Here is a 20393-nt window from a genome sequence, read left to right as displayed (position 1 = left end):
CAGAACTCAGAGGTAACAAGAATATTATTATTATTATTATTATTATTATTATTATTATTATTATTATTATTATTAGCCCCGTATTTAGGTAGTACTACGTCTATGAGCGCTAAATAATTTTTCGCACCTCAACAACTAACTTACGCAAATCTTTGACATTTAGCAGTTAAACTAATGATAAGTAAAAATTTATACGCAACTATGTAACTCTGTAAAGATGGGAGAATGCTGGGTTTACAGTGAAAGACCTGCCCTTGGGGAGAACACAGTGAACGAATGAATTTAACTCAGGCATGTGCGAAGTAGAAAAATATCGAACATTTATATTCAGTTCGATTTTTTCTAAAAATTTTACCGCTCCTACGAATTTTCCGCCCTGCGCTTGAGCCCATGTGTAAATACGGGCCTGATTATTATTATTATTATTATTATTATTATTATTATTATTATTATTATTATTATTACCAATTGCTGTTGGAGGAAGGATGACTACTGTAGCTTTTAAACAGCTGTTAAGAAAACTTACAAAACTTCGATAAAATATTTGGAAAAGGAGCGATATTTAATTAAAGAGCAACAATATATTTAAGAAAAACAGCAACTTGTTGTCCTTACTTTTATTCACATTCTTAAATTCTAAGAACCACGAAATGATGCTGTGGTAAGTCGTAAGAAATCACTGTCTTGTTATTATAATCGTTAAAGGAGGATAAGGGCACATTACTTTTACTACGCCACTGAATACTCATTTCTTTGCACAAGTTGATTTTTAGAATGGTACTCCACTGTGCTAAATTGAATATTTCTTAGTAGATTTATGCATTTCATTAGATCAAAGGTCGAGGAGAATCACCAGAATAGTACATAGTTTTGATAAAATGAAATTCCTCTGCTGACGTGAGCGCTACGGAGTGGTAGTTTGCGTGAATTAGAGAGAGGTAAGAGGTTGCATAGTGCTGCCGCCTATGTATTCAGAGTGGAAGATTGTTGGCATTGAATCTTTTTTACAGACAGTTAGCTTTGCTGTGAGAATCAAGATGGCGACTAGCGACGATGAGCCTTTGCATCTTTACGAAGTGTTTCAAAATTGTTTCAATAAGATAGCAAATAAGCAACCTGGTAAGTGAATAAGTGAATCTTCAATATATAATCTTACTTACGAGTGACATTTTTACTTGCAATATGATGGCTATTTGTGGTTTTCGAAGGCTTGATTTCGCGTGTGTGACTTTCCTCCCATTTGGCTTCTTGTGAAATTGTGTAACAGCTTTTTCCCGTGTCAAAAGTAGTTCTTGGCAGATTAAGTTATTACGACGGTGTGTGTATGTATCGAGATGTTTAGATATTTTTAACTCGATGTAATATGGCATATGCGTTGTTTTATGCTCTCTAAATAGATGTTGTTTTGATTGTGAAAGGTCATCTTTAGAACCATGGCATTAGGATTAGTCTCTGTTTAGTAGCCCCCTCCATGCTTTTTCCTGAAATGACAACACGATAGGTGTGGATGTAAACAAAGCAAAGCTGTTCTGGAAGTTGCAGTATTATAAAAAGGATTAATGAAACTTAAACTAATATTACGTGATCGTGTAGTCGCTTTTTTATTTGTGTAAGAAATGGGATGCCCCACTGACAGTTATCTAAATTTATCAGTGACAAGATAGATGGCTGCACAACAATCTCTAGCTTGGAGTTAAGAGTATTCCCATCTCCTTAAATTGACCATGCTATTGTTTGACGAAAGTAGTGGTGAATTAGAAATATTAACCTGTTTGTGACACTATTTACGTAATTTGTGTGGATCTTACAAGCAATATCTGTGCTAGCGAACAACACGTTGTAGGCTATATATATAAAAACAAAAGCAGAACGTTTTATCACATGTGATGCTTGTGTCATGATAAAATGCGTTTGGTTGTTACAAATTGGAAGAAATAAAGCAAGGCTGTGTTGAGTTTGTAACAATAATAGAAGAATTGGAGTTGAAAATGATATCGAAATAATATGTTTCATTTCCGCTAACTCATAAATTTTGAAGTCTCAAAACTATTCGGCAACAGCCGGTCTTGTTTGCTATTGTTTGACTGAAAATTGGAACTAATGGACATGCGAGGTAAGCCTTGCGTTCCGCCTGCAATCGTCGTTGCCCCGAACTGGCATCGAAACCACAATCTTACGATACGAATGTTTTTTCTTTTTATTATTCCAGACTTGTCACGAAGACTGAAATCTTAATCATATAAAACGTCATCGGATTTACATTCATTGTTTGGGGCGTCTTGCCCCTCAACCTGTTGCTGTGTTGCAGTATGATGTCCTATTGTTACAGTGGGGTTGGCTAGCATGGTTATTGTTTTGACTGGGAAAGCAAGCAGTTATGATCAACAAAGTTGTTCTGGTAACTTGTTCTAATACAACAATGCATTTCCCAAAATGTTAGTAAACCGTAAGTATGACATATGAAAGAATCGAGTGCAGTTGTCTGTTCGCCATCGGAAATTTTGGTGGACAGCGGAGCTGTGCTGTTAATTTCGCAAATTATTTTAGTTTCGCTTGCCATCCTCATTTCACCATTGTTTCATTTTCGGGATGCCGTCTCGTTTCTAAAAAGCCACTGTTCTTGATTGTGTGTTGACATCGAGAATTGTTACGATCTTACTTATGGGACAGTATACCCTTAGGAATTATGTGCACAGAATGAGATTCTTGTGAAGGAATACTGTAAGTAAGCTCTTGTGACTGATTAAGATTTCAAGGCTGTTTTTTAACGTTGAAAAGTAAACACATTGTGTCTTTTGTGGCTGAAATACTGAGGGCTGATCTCTAATTGCAATTTGTACAGTTTCTTTGTCATGTACTAATTAATCTTTGGTGTGTGCTGCAATTCATGTCCAATATACCGCAGTGTATTCATTACAAATGTCATTTGATATTGTCTAATCTATTCATAATTTTATATAGCAAAACAGGCCTATCACTACGTAAATATAAAAATTTATCATTTTCTGTGTGTAGCACAAGTAGGTCTTACGCAGTTGTTACAAATAATTTATTATTGTTATTACATATGCCTTTTCCGTCTTCACATCGGATATTGCTATAGTTGTTTTAGTTGCTCCACTTATTGTATGTCTGTTACTTTGTGGTGGGATGCTGTGCTGATTTTCTTTGTACGATTATATCTACAGCAATTATACGATACTACGATTACCACTACAACTACTACCACCACTACCCACCCTCCTACACACTATTACAATATAATAGTTTTGATGTTGACTGTATTCCTTTTCCTTCGTTGACTGTTCGGTGAATTTTTTTTGCGTTCAGATACTGTATTTTGTTATTTGCGGATCGTTTATTTCGCGTTCGTAGACAATGGGATATTAGTAAGTTTGTATTTATTGTAATAGCGAAATCATTACTATGAAATAGGATTTGAGATGTTTTGTTGTTGTTGGTGGTGCTTTTCCTGCCTTTTTTTTTTTTTTGTTCTTTGTTTCCTTCAGAAAGTATTGTGATATAGTGCAGAGTCCCGTTCTGCGCTGTGTAGTGTTCAGCATTCGTGATACTGATAAAAGTTTTATTGCCACATCTCATGTATGATGACTGTCTTAGAGTTTTTTTTTAATTCATTGATCTTTAGCTATTTCGCGATTTTTCGTGGTTACACGACTTAGATGTTAAAATGAGAAAAAAAAGTGGATGTTTGCTTAAAATCAGTGGAATTCTTTCCTTTATTCTTATTCTTTCCTTCTTACACAACAAACGATTATGAATAATTTATTTTTAACCATATTGTTATTTTTATATAGCTGTATGCTCTTTATTCAGTGTTGCTAAGTGCAGAGTGACTGTCGCGCTGCGGAGTCCCGGATTCTGTGAGATTCGCGGTGGATAAAATGAGGCAAGACAGGTTTCTTTGAAGAACTTAAGATTTTTTTGTTGTTCACCATTTCATTATAACGTATTTTCACCCGATCGTCTCTCAATAACCTGTGTTTAAAAATGTAACTAAGGGTTCAGTGGAGTATATCATCCTGTTCTGCTGTAATAGAAAGAAAATTGTAAGTTATACTTGCATTCAGTAATAAAATTATCTTGAAAGCCTTCCATTGAATTGATTGCGCGTGATTAATGTGAGCGTTACGAAATAGCTAAATTGCGTATTGGTAGTGTAAAGCTTTTCATTTCGCATAAATTCAGTGTGGCCAGCCATGGTATACGCAGCAGTTAAGGTGCAGCTCTGACGTTAACGTGGGTTCGAATCCCGCCTCAAGCGTGGATGTTGCCCTTTGTCGCGGGAGCTCTGCCACGTGTCTCTAATGTGTGAGATGGTAATTACCTGTAAGGACAAAAGACTAAACCCTGACAAAGGTAAAATGCTAATCGTACATCGCAGGATTTCCGCCGCCACGTGTCTGTCTGTCTAGTGTGCGAAATTGAAACTGTCCGAAAGACAGAAATGCTGAGGTTTGAGAGGTGTAAAACGTCCAAACAAAAATAGGTGAACTTAATGACTGGGGTTGTAGGGGAGAACGAAATGTTTTAAGGGGAGAATGTAGGTATGTTTGGTGAAAAATCTCAATGTTTCTAACATAATCTGAAAAATCCAAGGATGATCAAAAACATTCTTGTCTACTAGTGTGCAGAATTGCATGATTGTACCTTAAATACATTCAGAGAAAAGGGTACATAAAGTGCACCAATTTAACATGGCGGAGATAGGGACTTACCAATACCTATATTCTCCCCTTAAAGAGAGATTAATGTAATGGAAGATAATATAATGGATAGGTTTGACGCAAAATTTGAAAATAAGTGGCCAAATGTTATGCACTGTACAATTTTTATCCTTTATTTTAATTTCTTCAAAACATTATGACACTTTGACGTCGTCGTAGGTTGCATTGCTAAGAACTGACATTGAAACAGAATACTTTTATTATGGACAAAATATTAAGCTTTAAAAATACTTCCATTAGCTCTGAGATTCCCGAACTCATACTCTGCCGAAGACGATGTACTGTACCTACCTAATCCCTTAGAATCCTGCGCTTCAATGAGAGGGCTTCACGCAAATTTACCGACAACTGACTGTACGAAAGACTGGAGAATGCTGAGTTTGCAGTGAAAGACCTGCCCTTGTGCAGAACACTATGAATGAATGGATTCTTGCTGTGTCAGAATTCAGCTCTGTTAGCCATAGGCCTAACTCTCGTAACCCTCACCATTCTATCAAATAGGTAATCAATCTGTCATTTAAATGTCAGGGAAGAAATGCACGTCGCCACACTAATATAGATCTAGAATTTCTAAAGTATTGTATTCAGGGGTATTAGCAACTTTAACATTTCGTTTGTGCGTGCGTGTGTTATGATGGAGTTTTTGTGCGTGTCATATTTTCAAGTTTTTTGTTTAAGGTGTTATTTATATGTGCTGGTGTGATTATTCTTGTTATAAAGGATTGCAAGGATATTTGTTTTATGGTAAATATTAATCTTAATGTCTCAGAAATACAAATTTCATCTTATTTCATTTCCATGCTGTGTATTAAGTCTTGGTGTCAGACGAACGTTCATACCTAACATAGCCCAATTTGTCTCAATTTCTTGCCCTATACATACACTTCTAGAAATACTATCAGTGTTCGTGTATTACCAATACAATGTTTATTTTTCATTCATATTCATCTCCTGAATAACTCTTTTATTAGTATTAAATTAATAAAACATTTAACAAATAGTTGGTAATTGTTTACAAGCCTTTCGTTTCATGAAAAAATAATATGTGTTTCTGAAACAATTTTATACGTCAAATAAATTATGAAAATATTACGGATAACAGTAAGCTCTTTAGAAACAATATGTTTTTCCTGTGCATTGGCGCTACTAATGATTTGGGCTCTTTCCACAGAGAATTTTTTTTTTAGTTATATGGTTTAAGTATGATTAATGTATGATTAGAAGTATCGTTAATTTAAATATCGAAATAATGTAGGCTACATTTCTTCTTTTGTTTTTAGTTATAAGGTTAAAGTATGATTAATGTATGACTAGAAGTATCGTTAATTTAAATATCGAAATAATGTAGGCTATATATTTTTTTATAAGGTTTAAGTATGATTAATGTATGACTAGAAGTATCGTTAATTTAAATATCGAAATAATGTAGGCTATATATTTTTATAAGATTTAAGTATGATTAATGCATGACTAGAAGTATCGTTAATTTAAATATCGAAATGTAGGCTATATATTTTTTATAAGGTTTAAGTATGATTAATGTATGACTAGAAGTATCGTTAATTTAAATATCGAAATAATATAGGCTATATATTTTTTATAAGGTTTAAGTATGATTAATGTATGACTAGAAGTACCGTTAATTTAAATATCGAAATAATGTAGGATATCTATTTTTTATAAGGTTTAAGTATGATTAATGCATGACTAGAAGTATCGTTAATTTAAATATCGAAACAATGTAGGCTAAATTTCTTCTTTCATTGAGCAGATTTTACAATTTCCACCGACTTCAGATTAATATTATTTCATAATTTTTTTTCTACTAATTGTTTCATTTTCTGCATACTGCGAGTACCTACAATACATATTATACTGAAATGCACCTTTCTGTTTTTATTCGGTTTTAAATGTATTTCCAGAATTTTTATTATATAAAAGGAAATATTGTAACTTATATTTTTAACTTTGATGTCTGTTTTACGTAATATATTATTTTTTCTGTAAAGACGAAAGTAAATAATGTCTTTCACAGCAACTGATTAACGAAATGAATGTGTCTATTTGTGTCATAGGTTAAACTTTACCTGTAGGACCTGGAAAGTGTGATCTGCTGACAGTGTTTTAAAGAATAAGACATTATGTACCGGTATATTCCAATATACCATACCGTAAAATTTAAAAATTTCGGAACCTTCACGGTCAGATTTGAACTATACAAAGTTTGATTTGCTGTTATTCCACTAAAATTTAAATGTTGAAATTCCTCACAAGCTGGTAGAATAGTCTTTCTGTCTCAAAAATATAAAATACTTTGATTTGGTTCTCAGCACAGAGTAAAGCTGAGTGTGTATCCACTGTTTTGCGTTCCTTTGCCTTTCGTTGGGTTGATTGATAATATTGTATCATGCTGACCATATAACCAAGGAGTTCCATTATAAAAGTTTAGTATTAGTTGAAATCCACACGAGTGTTAACGGAAAGGTTACAGTAATTGAAATTGAAAGAATTCAAAGTATTTATTGTCAATACCTTTTTCGTTTGGTGGTGATGGTGATGGTGGTGATGGTGGTGGTGGTGGTGGTGGTGATGATGATGATGATGATGATGATGATGATCCCCACCAACATAGTCTTGCTCGCGGCACGTGGTCTGCGGGCCGTTCCGCCACTGGTTGCGTATACAATGCCGCTAAAAATATGTAGAATAGCGTGTTTCAGAAGATTTTACATTAATATAATTTTTTCTTATCTTTATTTAGATTTAGATTTATTTATTTAGATTTATTTATTTAACCTGGTAGAGATAAGGCCGTCAGGCCTTCTCTGCCCCTCTACCAGGGGATTACAACTATAACATGAACAATAATTTATTAATGTGGTATGGAAAAATTATTTTCATTTTATTTGAAAATGTATGTTTGCATTTTCAATAGCGTTTCTGTCGTAGTTTAAAGGCTCGTAGGATGTCATTTTTTTTTTTATGTTTTGTGTGCTCCTTAATGGTTAATCGTACAGTCATGTCCTTCCCGAAGCGCTTTCAGAAGGACTTTTGTACACAGCAAGTTGTCCTTCCGGTAAGATAGATTCTTAAACATTATTTTCCATATGCTGTCCTTCAAGCAGGACGTATTTCTGTAAGGTCCTATCGGCAGTACGCAAGCTATGGGTCCTGCCGGTAGTACTCTGTTGTCCTGCCAGAAGGACATATTATTTATTTTGAATTTTGTTTTGTTCATTTGTTCATTTATTTATTTATTTATAATACAGTTTACATTAGTTTTATTGACTTTGTAAATAGAAACAGAAAAATAGTAAATTAATAATTCTATTTATTATTTTCAATAAAATTTACATTAGTTTTATATGTAACATTAGGATGATAACTGAATAAATAAAATTTTGTTCAATACATATCAGGAAAGTAAAAATGTACATACATATGTGAATCATAACATTTTCTTATTTTATAACATATTGTTTTTAATACTTGCTTGCGAAATAGAATACTAAGCCAGAAATTTGAAAGTAAATAATTAAGAAATATCATTTATATGATTTGACTAAGCCCAATAAATACTGACTTTCATGAATTATGTAGGAATTCCATTCTGAATGTGAAATGCAAAATAGTCACGTTTAGTTTGAGGACCTCACATAACTGATCTTGGGCTACAAGCAACACAAAAGTAACTAGCTTTTTGTTGTATCTATCTGATTCTGGAGCAAACAAGACATTTTCCCCGGATTCTTATTGTTTCTTGTCAGACTTTGAAGAATTATTGGAGTTAGAAGAAGTGCCATTGTTGGCTATGTTCTTTATGTTTGAGGCACGAATCCACGTTATTCTGTTATCAATATTCCATTTTATTTTAACAAGTTCTCTACGTACCTTCATTACAGTTCCTTCACACACACTTTCAGACCATGTATCACCAAAAACAGATTTACTCCAAATGTTATTTTCATCTTCATCAAAGAGAATTGCTTTAGCGAAAATTCGCGCACCGTTACTGAAAGAATCCGCATATCTCAACAAAAATATGTCGTACCAACTTATTTTTTAGCGCTAATAGAGAAAGAAACGCTTTTGTCAATGGTCTAGGCGAATATTCTCTCGGCAGGACAGGAAATCCCATATAATCACTTGAACTTGTACGATTAATCATTAAAGTGTTCAAAATTTATGAAAACATTGTCTTATCCATGTGGAAAACGTAAGAGATCGTAACATGAATTGTACTATTATCTGTATAGTATATCAGTTATGTGGGAAAAATGCCAATGATTACAATAATTTCAGTATGAATTAAACAATTCAAGAATTACATAGGACTATTTAGTTAGTAGTGCTAGTTTAATAACATTTGATAAAAAGCGTTGTAGTTTTTTTTTGTTGTCGGTACACAAAATATGCGTTAATCGCAGTCGCGTAGTAGAACCTCACCAAAAAATATGTTGCTGTGTTACTGTACATTTTTATTTAACATGACTTTGTTGGGACAAGTTAAGATGTGGATATAAATGGAGGGATGTATGGTAAGATAATGGCGGGGAACATCGCAGTATCTTAGGCAAATCTATACTGTTTCTTCCAAAATATCACTGGATTTATTTAAATGAAGGATTGGCTTGTTTAAGAGTTACTGATTAAATACAGAAGCAAAACGTTTAACGTTTCGAAGGTGGATCAACATAACTAACGTCTTCAAGTGATTGGGAAATTGGGGAGGAAATATATTCCTACTTGTTAATGCTCTATAGCAGCGGTGACCAAAGCGGGTGTTGTGATTACATCGCGTAATCACAGACATTCAAACGAGTACGAGGAGTTTCCTGAACATTGCTGTGTGTTTCGTTCAAGTACTGAAGGCAAGCAGTGGCTGTATCATGTCTCTCTCTACAAACTCTGTCTCTACAAGCAGTAAGAAATGGTTTGTAAAGAATGAGAAGGAGAACTTTTTTGTTGATCTGTCGAACAAAATGTAATATGTTTACTTTGCTCAACGGTTCAATTAGGAGTACAACTTATAGAAACATTAATTCCCACGCTGAGTAATGTATTATTATTATTATTATTATTATTATTATTATTATTATTATTATTATTATTACTACTGACTACTAAGTACGTGTTTCTATAATTCTTCTGTACGTGCATGATCTTCTCCCTAGAGGAATAAAATTATTAGGTTTCATCTCAGTTTTAATCTTCTTAATCTCTAGATGAGGGTAACTATTTATTAGTTATTCATTTAATAATAATATTGTAGAAAGACTGATTCAGTATTATGTGCCAACGAACTGTTAAACGCCAGGAATTGACTTGTCTTAAAGATGACATAAATAAATGTAAGGAAGTCAGCTACCTAATGGGGTTTGAAATATCTCATGCTCTAAAGCCTTTTAATAGAACAGAATTTCTCAAAAGAGTAATGATTAAAATAGCTTAAATAACTTGTCCATAAGAAGTTTTTAATTTTGAAAAACTATGAATTTCTCGCCCATGTTGAATTTCGACACTGCATAAACCTATGCGATTGAAAGCGCCGTTAAACAAAATAATACCACTGCTACTATTACTTTCTTTCCTTGGGTGTTTAATGACTCTGTATCGACTACTAAGTTGTTTGGCGTAAATGGAATTGGTAATGACAAATGAGGCCGAGGATTCGGCACATGATTATTGCCTGATTACAGTCACGAAGCTTGAGTTTTGAGGGTGCTAGAAACAATAGACTGTGACGGTACTATTTTGCATTGCCTGTAATGAGGCGATATTAGCGATCCTAGTGGTGAGCAACTATCTAATGTTTGCATATTTACTACGTATTGAGCTTTGCGACTGTATAACTAGACTGTGCTATTACTACTATTATACTACTACTACATACTACGCATTGCTTTTCGAGGACCGGACGCGGGATAGGTGTTTGCACGTAGCTTTGGTTTGGTCCATTGTGACTTACATGCGATGATTGTCCAATTCCGACAGGTAGCCTGGGTGACATTCGTAATCCCGACACTGAAAGATGGACTAGTTGCCTCAGCCCTGAGAGAGCCAGGTCCCATTCTGTACCTGATAAACCCCAGAGCCCGTAGTCTCGAGTCCTTCCTATATCAGCATTGGAAACCCGTACTACCCCAAGACTTCGGCCCAGTCTATTTTTAACTATAGATGAAAAGAGGGGAAAGCAGAAAGTGTTGGTAGAATAATAAAAGGAAACGAGAGTGCTTCGAGAAAAACTCTCTGCTTTATCCACAACAAACTCCATCGGCCTGACCGGGGATCGAACGCAGGCCGTCTGGATGGAAGACAAACTCGGAGAGCTACAGACTACTACTACTACTACTACTACTACTACTACTACTACTACTACTACTACTACGTAAGGCTTATGGGAAACAGTTTACGTATTTTTTGTACTGCAGCATTATAAACATGTTTTTATCGTTGGTAAAAATCGTGCATAACATACCAACTAAAAATGTCATGACTAGAGAGCTGAATTTAGGCAAAAACCTACTTGTTTCCTTGATACAGGCTTGAGATTTAATATTTACATTTTTCATGGAAATATAGGTATAAATAAAGGGGTTTTATAGTGCCTAAAAATGTCTATTTCGACGTTAGTGCCTATTTTTAAGTTTTTTTTTTTTAATATTTGCATCTTTTTCGTAACTGTTTACTGTTTCCTTAACATCCCGTACCGTTTACATTCCAAGACGGATAACAGTCCTTCCTAGCAGTGAACAACACAATAGAGAAGTACCTCCAGGCCACCCCTTCTCATTCTTACAATTTTTCAATCCTAATTCCAACTTTCAGTCGGCCTGGGTAGCGTAGCAGGTGTAGCGCTGGCCTTCTTTGCTCGAGGTTGCGGGTTCGATCCCGGCCCAGGTCAATGGCATTTAAGTGTGCTTAAATGCGACAGGTTCATGCCAGTAGATTTACTGGCATATAAAAGAAGTCCTGCGGGACAAATAATAATAATAATAATAATTATTATTATTATTATTATTATTATATCTTCCTCTGTCTGTCAGCAATTTAACACAAACTCGTTGGGCTGTACCAGAATAACCATTTTCTTACATTCCAAGACTGATAACAACCCCTTCCTTTTTTTCTCACCATTTGTAAGTATAGTCCGACCATCGGATCTGTGCCTCCGTAAGATATGCGAACTGAAGCTTAATTCCTTTTCAGCCTCGGCAATTCATTTCTCTCCCTGTATTCCTATTTCTCTCTTTTCTATCCCCCTCTCTTTCTCTCCCCCACTACTCACAATTTTTAGCCTTCTTGCGGGACAGTTTATTTGCACTTGCAGTCCAGTGTTGTCAACTCAACATGAATACTGTAGTACGGAGTGGTGAAAGAAATATTATTAAGCAAGTCATTTTGTATAAGTCAATCAGCATCATTAGACCTACTTAAATTAAATTATGAATAAGTAATAATTAACCTTACAGTATTATAAGCAATATTCAAGAGACATGACACTGTTTGACGGAAGTTTGGCAACATCCCTATTCGGCAAGGTTCGTGGCCTGCTGTTTGACGTAGTGGGAGAGAAACGGGTGGAATGGGGTGAATAGAGGCGTTAACTTTTCCAGGAACGACGACAGCGCTGAAGAGGCATAGATCCGATGGTCCGACAATACAGCAGTGAGCGACACAATAGCCACAATAGGTGCTGATCTACTGTGAAACAAACTATGGAAATGTGATTGGTGAATGAAAACACTAACTTAAAGACAGAATGTCTTCATTTTGTGTATGCATGTGTACCCTTGTGAAATGTGTGGAAGTTTCTTTTAATCCTAGAATTTTATATTAAATAAATGTTGAATCTTATATTAGTGACATTCTTTAAGAAAAAAAACCTATTTTATAACCTAACCTAACAAAAAAGCCATTTTTTATTTTATAGAGCCTATTTTAGGCGCCTAAAATGCCACTTTTTAGGGCCTAAAATTCCGTTCTCTAGTCAAGACTTCTATTATGACGGCATAACTTGTGCCATAAAGTTAACATTATGAAACTATTTGCCGTGTTGTAATACTTTAATACACAATTGTTATCATAGCTACCCCTTTCTTCATAAACCGTGGTAATATAAAACTACCTATCATAAATTTGGTTTTGTTTATTTATTTATCGTCTTGTAATGCTTTCTTACAAAAAATAACGTATGGCACACGTTTAAAATGTTATACAGTTATTGCACTCGTCAAAATTAGGAACCTCGCTTAGCTCGTTCCCTAAACATTGTGTCATGAGAAAGTATAACACTATAACCGTGCTTCTTAATACTGTTATATAATAATGTATTATTTGTATTTACTGCTGCGAATTAAATGATTCCGAGAACATTCAGCGTTTTTCCTTTTTACGTAAGAATAAATAAACTGTGAGATAAAACTCCTTGAGTGCGGCCAGCTGTACATCAAGTAACAGGTGTCTTTACATTCTGATTAAACGAAGTACAAAGGGGAAGTATTGTGATGCTCATCTCTCCAAATATCATATCGCTATCACCAATTCCATCGACGCTAAACAACTCAGTAGTTGATACAGCGTCGTTAAATAAGCAAGTAAGAAATAACATGCTGTTTATATTCACGAGTAAATTGTTTCGAAAATGATGCATGTAAACTTTCATTATTACTACAAATTAACGGATCTTCATTAAAAAATTGCGTAAGATAAGCTTCACGCAGAATTAATTGTAGCTGTTTTATGCTCGGAATTTTTTCTTCCGCATTAAACAGAGAATGAAATGGTTACACTTCTGTGTTTCTGAAAAATTGTCTAACACAAATTAAATGTTTTATGTTTAGGAAATAGAGCACACAGGGGAAAAATATAAATAGAAAAATAGAATAAAGAACTTCTTGCACACGATGCATAATTTATAATTACAAGAGTAAGACATTTCACTTCATTTGTACATTGTACGGTTTATGTCTTGTAAATACATTCATTTAATTTAGTGTTCTGTCCAAGGGCAGGTCTTTCACTGCAATTCCAGCTTTCTCCAATCTTTCCTATTTTCTGCCTTTCTCTTCGTTTCCTCATAATGATCCATATATCTTAATGTCGTCTATGATCTGATATCTTCTTCTACCCCGAACTCTTCTCCTTCCAGTGCATCCTTCAGTAGGCAGTTTCTTTTCAGCCAGTGTCCCAACCAATTCCTTTTCCTTTTCCTGATCAGTTTCAGCATCAATCTTTCTTCAACCACTCTTTCCAACACAGCTTATTCTGTCTGTCCACTTCACATGTTCCATTCTTCTCCATATCCACATTTCAAATGCTTCTATTCGCTTCTCTTCACTTCGTCGTAATGTCCATGTTTCTGCCCCCATACAATGCCACACTCCACACAAAACACTTCACTAGTGTCTTCCTTAGTTCTTTTTCCAGAGGTTCGCAGATTTTCCTTTTTCTATTAAAAGCTTCCTTGGTCATTGCTATCCTCCTTTTGACTTCTGGCAGCAACTCATGTTACTGCTTATAGTACACCCCAAGTATTGAAACTGTCCACTTGCTCTACTGTCTCATTTAGAATTCGCAAGTTTATCTTCTGTATTTTTCTTCTATGACCATATTCTTCGTCTTATTTGCGTTTTTCTTCATTCCATACTGCTCACAGCTGTCATTTAGCTCCAGTATCCTTTAGTATCATTTCCTCTTCTGCTAACAACGCCATATCTATATCATAGCAAATCTTATGCAGTTTATTCTCTTTCCTCCTACTACCACTCCTCCCATGTTCTGAAAACAGTTCTTTACTAAATCCTCTAAGTAGATGTTGAATAGGATAGTGTTAAAGGACATCCTTGACGTACTCCTTTTCCAATTTCACTTTCTTCTGACATTTCTTCTCCTATCCTGACTTTGACTCGTTTCGTATAAAGATTACTGAAAAATCTTCTCTCTTTCCAATCCACACCAATTTTCTTTAGGATTCCCATCAGTTTATTCCACTCCACTTTGTCAAAAGCCTTTTCTAGGTCCACAAATACTACATACACTTCTTTATTCTTCTCTAAGTATCTTTCACAGATTGTTCGTAGCAGTCCAATTGCATCTCTCGTGCTTTTTCACTTCCTGAAGCCAAACTGCTCTTCTTACAACTGTTCTTTCATATTAGAATATAAACGTCGATTCAGTATTCCCAAGAGAATCTTCACCGAGTGCGATATTAGACTGATAGTCCTGAACTCCTTACATTTCTTGGCATTATTTTTCTTTGGTGTTGGAATCAACACTGTCTTTGTAAAATCTTCAGGCCAATCGCCTTTCTTATGTATTTCGTTGCATAATGATAGAATTTGCTTCTTGTCTTCACCCAAGCATTTCACTAATTCAACTTTGTTGCTTTCCCATTCGTCATTTCCTTAAGCGCTAGTTCAACTTCTTCGCTTAAAATGTAATTAATTAATTTGTTGGGGATTTATATAAAGTAGCTGTACGTAGATTGTAATAATTTATTATATAATTTTTCTATTTATGAAGCTGCATTCACGCATAACAAATGTGTTTGACAAGGACTCTAATCCTGTAACAATAACGCCCTCGTTCGCTAAAGGTTGTGACTATACCTGGCTTAGCTTTGTTATGATGTGGAGTTTTTAACAAAATTCCCAACGAAAGTAGATTTAATTCTGTACATAATTACTAATATTATTATTGCTCCGAAATGATCTGGAAAGACACTACTCTCAGCTCATTTCCTTTCATCTTCTGCAAGAAATAAAATTAAAAAAAAATTGTTACGGCTGATATTCCTATAATAAAAACCTATTAATGTTGTACTAAAATTATCGTGTTTCATGTGCATAAGTTCCGATTAAATTGATTAGCAGGTTTTGATTTGTGAACAAATCTGTCAAATTGTTAAGAGAAATCGCTGTATACAAACAGATGGCATGGCCAGAACCACTTCTTCGGTACCATATGCAATGGTGAAAATTTATTTTCGTAAAAATGCCGAAATCATTTTGTTGCATTATAACAATACCTTGTCTAATATGTCGCATATAGTGAAGTACAGCAATACATTGTAACTGCAGACTCTATAGTCGACCTATGAGGTCGAGTTCGGTTTCTTTATGAGTTATTTACAACGTTGTAAATAATTTTAGGATAGCATTTCTGTAAAATTCCTCTCCCCCCCCCCCGGACACTAGTGTTGCGAATGCTTATAATTGTGTATTATTTCACAAATTTCTCCCTCACTGATGGACAAGGGAAGAGAAAACTAGGCATTCGTTTTCACGGTTGATTACTTGATGAGGAAGTAATACCGTACGAAAATCTTAATATAAACCGTTTATGTTTTTACCAATTTTGAATACCGATTCTTATAAATAAGGAGCTAATATTAGAAGCTTGTGCAACATAGAGCTAATGTAAGTGAATTAATGCAAAACGAGTGACATCTGCTTAAACTGTAGAATTTGTTTTTGAAATAGACTATTTTACTCTTTGGATATGTAAAAATGTTTTTTTTTGTGTACAGTGCGAGAAACGGAAGTCTTGTATTTTTATTCAGGTGCTCAGTGAATTACGTACCGGTAATGTACATGTATTTTGAATGATAGGCTAATTGAGGAAATTGTTTCTGTAAACAGGAATGTTGTTGGTTACACGATGAACAACTGAATTCTTAGAAAACGCTTTAAACCTATAGGAAAGCGTGATATTCATGAAATCGTCTATTTTGTCGCTGTCGCAATATTTTCTGTACTCCATGTTATTAAGAAATAAAAATACCACACAATGTCTTAGCATGTCTTATAAGAATAGCAGACGGCGATGGTCTTAGTGTAGATCGTGATGACACCGTACATAAGGAAACATGTGGAAATACCCTGATTAAATTAATATTATTTTATTCTTATGCATTCCCAAGAGCAGGCTAACTAGCCTCTTTGATACTTATCTCCTCGACGGCTTTCATTCAATTTCTTTGGAATTCCAAACACTTCTGAAGTCTGTTGTCTTGTATTTTTATCAAGTCTATTGTCAGTTGCTATTTATTTACTTTTAATTTTTATTTGAAATTGTATATTGAAAGTTCGGATAGTGTATTTTAATCTCATATGCGATTACATTTTGTAGGTTACAGAACATCAGTGGCCGTAAAATGTTATATCCTCTTTTAATTTTTTTTATCTTGCCATGGTTCGAATTTTGTGTCCGTAAATGAACCTAGAGACTACAGTAGATTTGTGAAATTTTAATCGCTTGTTTTTCCTTTTCTTGTTTTTTTTTTTTTCAACTTTTTCGTACGAAGAATAAAGAGCAATATTGCTATATTTAAAAAATTCGATGTCGAGATTTTTACGGTATTATGCTTTCCTGACAGTGTGTACAGCGATTTGGTCTAAATTTTTGGTTGAATTATGTTTATATTCAGTATCCACTAGCCAATTTATCCAGGAATGGAGCTCTGGAATGTAATAATTCTTGGTAAACATTAAATGTTTGATATCAATACACAATGACGATTAACTACAAATCAGACGATATTTGTGTTACGTAGAATAAAGCGGAAAATGCAGTTGTGTAATTTGTAGCAAAGTAAAACAATTAGGCTATAGAATTATGTCTACTTTTCGGTTATGATTAGAAGTTCCCCAGTGTCTAGCACAGGAGAATCCTTTCAAGAGGCTACGCGACGCGTAGGTATCAAAAGCCATGCACGTCCGGAGTCGTTCTTTGTTAAGGGATTAGCGGTTACTAGTTCCAAAAACTTCTTAATGTGTAGGAAAATGTGCACAGAAAAAAATCGTATTACAACTTTCTTTTTATCTGATTTCGCAGTATTGCTGTTTATGTAACAAAAGCATAATTATAATTACTGTTAGCCTCCGGTGTAGCTCAGGCGGTAGGCGACTTTGCCCACTGATCGGAGCTGCATTTCCGCTTGGACTGATTTACCCGTTTGGATTTTTCCGAGGTTTTCTTCAACTGTAAGGCGAATGTCAGGTAATCGCATGGATAATCCTCGGTCTTTTCTATCCAAATGCCATCTCGTTATAACTAATTCCATCGACGTTAAATAACTTATCAGTTGAGACAGCGTTGTTCAATAACCGACTAAAAACTTACTGTTTGAATGTCTACTAATATCTCACTCTTACACGCTGTTTTTTCATACAGAGGGAAACTTTCCGCTGAAATTTCGAACGATCTGACCACGTCCACTTCGAGGCAGGGTACTGTATAGGATGTTTCAGAATTGAGGTGACAAAATAGTTTTAACTAAAGGAATATGTTATGAACGTGAAATACAGAACGAGGCCTATACTAAAAATATTGTAGGTCTTTCTAATTTCCTAATTTTTCTGATTGTTCTTAAAAATTCGCTGCTAAGGGCAACAATGTCGCCACGTTCCATTAAATATTTTTTATTGCCCTCGTTTTTGCTGTACTGGAATCCAATAGCTTTTAGTATTTTCCGCAATGAGAAACGTAACATTTTAATTTGTAGTGTTTCGTATTTTGATAATTTCCAGATATACCTTATAAATGTAAAGCAAGTACGGTCCGTCTTAAAGCGTCTTCATTAAATGTGTCTAATGTTGTAATAGCAGAGTCGCTAATACGCTTTTTGGAAGAACTTTTAAGTCCCATCCCCTGATTCCTTTTCTTTCATGTAACTATATAATGCAATTTTAGACACATCCGTCGCTTTAAATGCTCTCTCCAGAACATGACTAACAGAAATACAATTTTCTTCCATACCTTGCATTGTCATATTCGCTCTGGAATTACATATAAACACGACACCGACTTTCTTGGCATCAGAGTATGTAATGTCATCTACCAACTGTTAAATATAAAGTAATTACTAAGCACACCAATCACAATATCCATAATCCTGAATGAAAAATAATTCTAAATGACGTGTTTAAAAACTGAACTTAATTAGATTACAATCAAGCCTATACTAAGGAAGAATAACAACGTTAATATGTTGTAGGTACATTCTGTCAAACAAGTAGGCCTGTACGATAGTAAGCACTACACCTCCAATTCCTCTTGTTACTTACTATATGGCAATGTTCGTCCTAACGTTTAAGATCAACGGCGGTCAGTTTTCTTCTGTATAAAAACAATATAATATGCGGACCTCTGGAAAAAGAACTAAGGAAGAGACTAGTGAAGTGCTTTGTGTGGAGTGTGGCATTGTAGGGGCCAGAAACGTGGACATTACGACGAAGTGAAGAGAAGCGACTAGAAGCATTTGAAATATGGATATGGAGAAGAATGGAGCGTGTGAAATGGACAGACAGAATAGGAAATGAAGCTGTGTTGGAAAGAGTGGGTGAAGAAAGAATGATGCTGAAACAGATCAGAAAGAGAAAAGGGAATTGGTTGAGTCACTGGCTGAGAAGAAACTACCTACTCAAGGATGCACTGGAAGGAATGGTGAACGGTGAAAAGTTCGGGACAGAAGAAGATATATCATAGACGACAGTAAGATATATTTATCATATGCGGAGATAAAAAGGAAGGCAGAAAGTAGGAAAGATTGGAGAATGCTGAGTTTGCAGTGAACGACCTGTCCTTGGACAGAACACATGCGTATGTATGTATATAATGATATTCACGTCTACGTAGTAATCGACTTTTGTGATCATAGAAATATTAGAAATTATTGAATTATGAAATAGGCGTTACTCGAATTTTGCGAAATTAATTTATCACATGTTGTTGTTTAGTCAACTGTCCGAAGACAGGTCCGGACCTCAGAAGTGATACCAACAAGGCACCACTTGTGAGGCAACTAGGCCGGGAGATAATAGGGTAGGGTGACCAGTTCCTTTCTCCCTCCATTGCATACATCGCCGATTAGCTACATCTTACACTAATCAGAATTCAGATGCATACAAACAATTATTATTCCTCTGACACATATCGTCAAGTGAGATGTACTGCCTGATAATAGATGTACGTACACATCAGCCAGAACCTCAATCAGAGGCATTATCACATGAATAACATTATTTAAATCACACAATTTATAGTAACACGATATATTGCAGTCAAGATAATTAATGTGGGAAATATTACATTAAATATATAGGTGCCTTATTGTTAATGCATATCTGTCTCTCTATTTCTCTCTCTCTCTCTCTCTCACTCAAAAACACGCACACACATTATTTTTCTGTTATTGGGGTTACAAGGAATGTACAATCCAGAAAACGAAAATGCATGCGTCAACTTCGAGATATTTTTATGAAACGAGACAAATTCATGCAAATTAAAATAAAGAATAAACCTTGAGAACAGGTTGCCAAAATTAAGATGGATTGGATGGAACAAAGACAACGGGAAAATAGAGAGTGTATGAGACGTTAAAATAAAGCACATATATTGTAATGTAATTGATCTAAACTGCACTGTCTTGAGGTGTATTGAAACCTCTGAAAAATGTTTCCCATATTAATTATCTTGGATGCAATATCTCGTGATAAGTTCAATTTTAAAAAAAGACGTTACGAAATATTTGTAATATACAAAACAGGAAAAAAATTAATATCAAGGAGATGACAAGCGTTTCGTAACAATTCACTTATACTTTAAACATGTTGGAGAACGATGAAAGAGTATAATAATATATGT

The 20393-nt window shown here is 34.7% G+C and overlaps 1 protein-coding gene across 11 annotated transcripts in view; it reads left to right on the top strand.

Annotated features, from left to right (window-relative positions):
• The first annotated feature begins 973 nt into the window (after positions 1–973).
• da (transcription factor daughterless) overlaps positions 974–20393 on the top strand; it is a 196742-nt gene continuing 177322 nt past the window's right edge. For 6 of the 11 annotated variants that reach the window (XM_069847462.1, XM_069847463.1, XM_069847458.1 and 3 more), the window contains exon 1: positions 975–1119. In XM_069847462.1, coding sequence (XP_069703563.1) covers positions 1038–1119 — 82 coding nt within the window. In that variant the 5' untranslated portion in view covers positions 975–1037. Of the gene's footprint in view, positions 1120–20393 lie in introns of all 11 variants that reach the window. The other 5 variants (XR_011336154.1, XR_011336153.1, XM_069847459.1 and 2 more) reach the window with 2 other exon arrangements.

The sequence above is a fragment of the Periplaneta americana genome, chromosome 15, assembly GCF_040183065.1.
Source record: "Periplaneta americana isolate PAMFEO1 chromosome 15, P.americana_PAMFEO1_priV1, whole genome shotgun sequence".
Taxonomy (NCBI): Eukaryota; Metazoa; Arthropoda; class Insecta; order Blattodea; family Blattidae; genus Periplaneta; species Periplaneta americana.
Note: the sequence above shows the minus strand (reverse complement) of the source record. Positions and strands in the feature narration are given on the sequence as shown.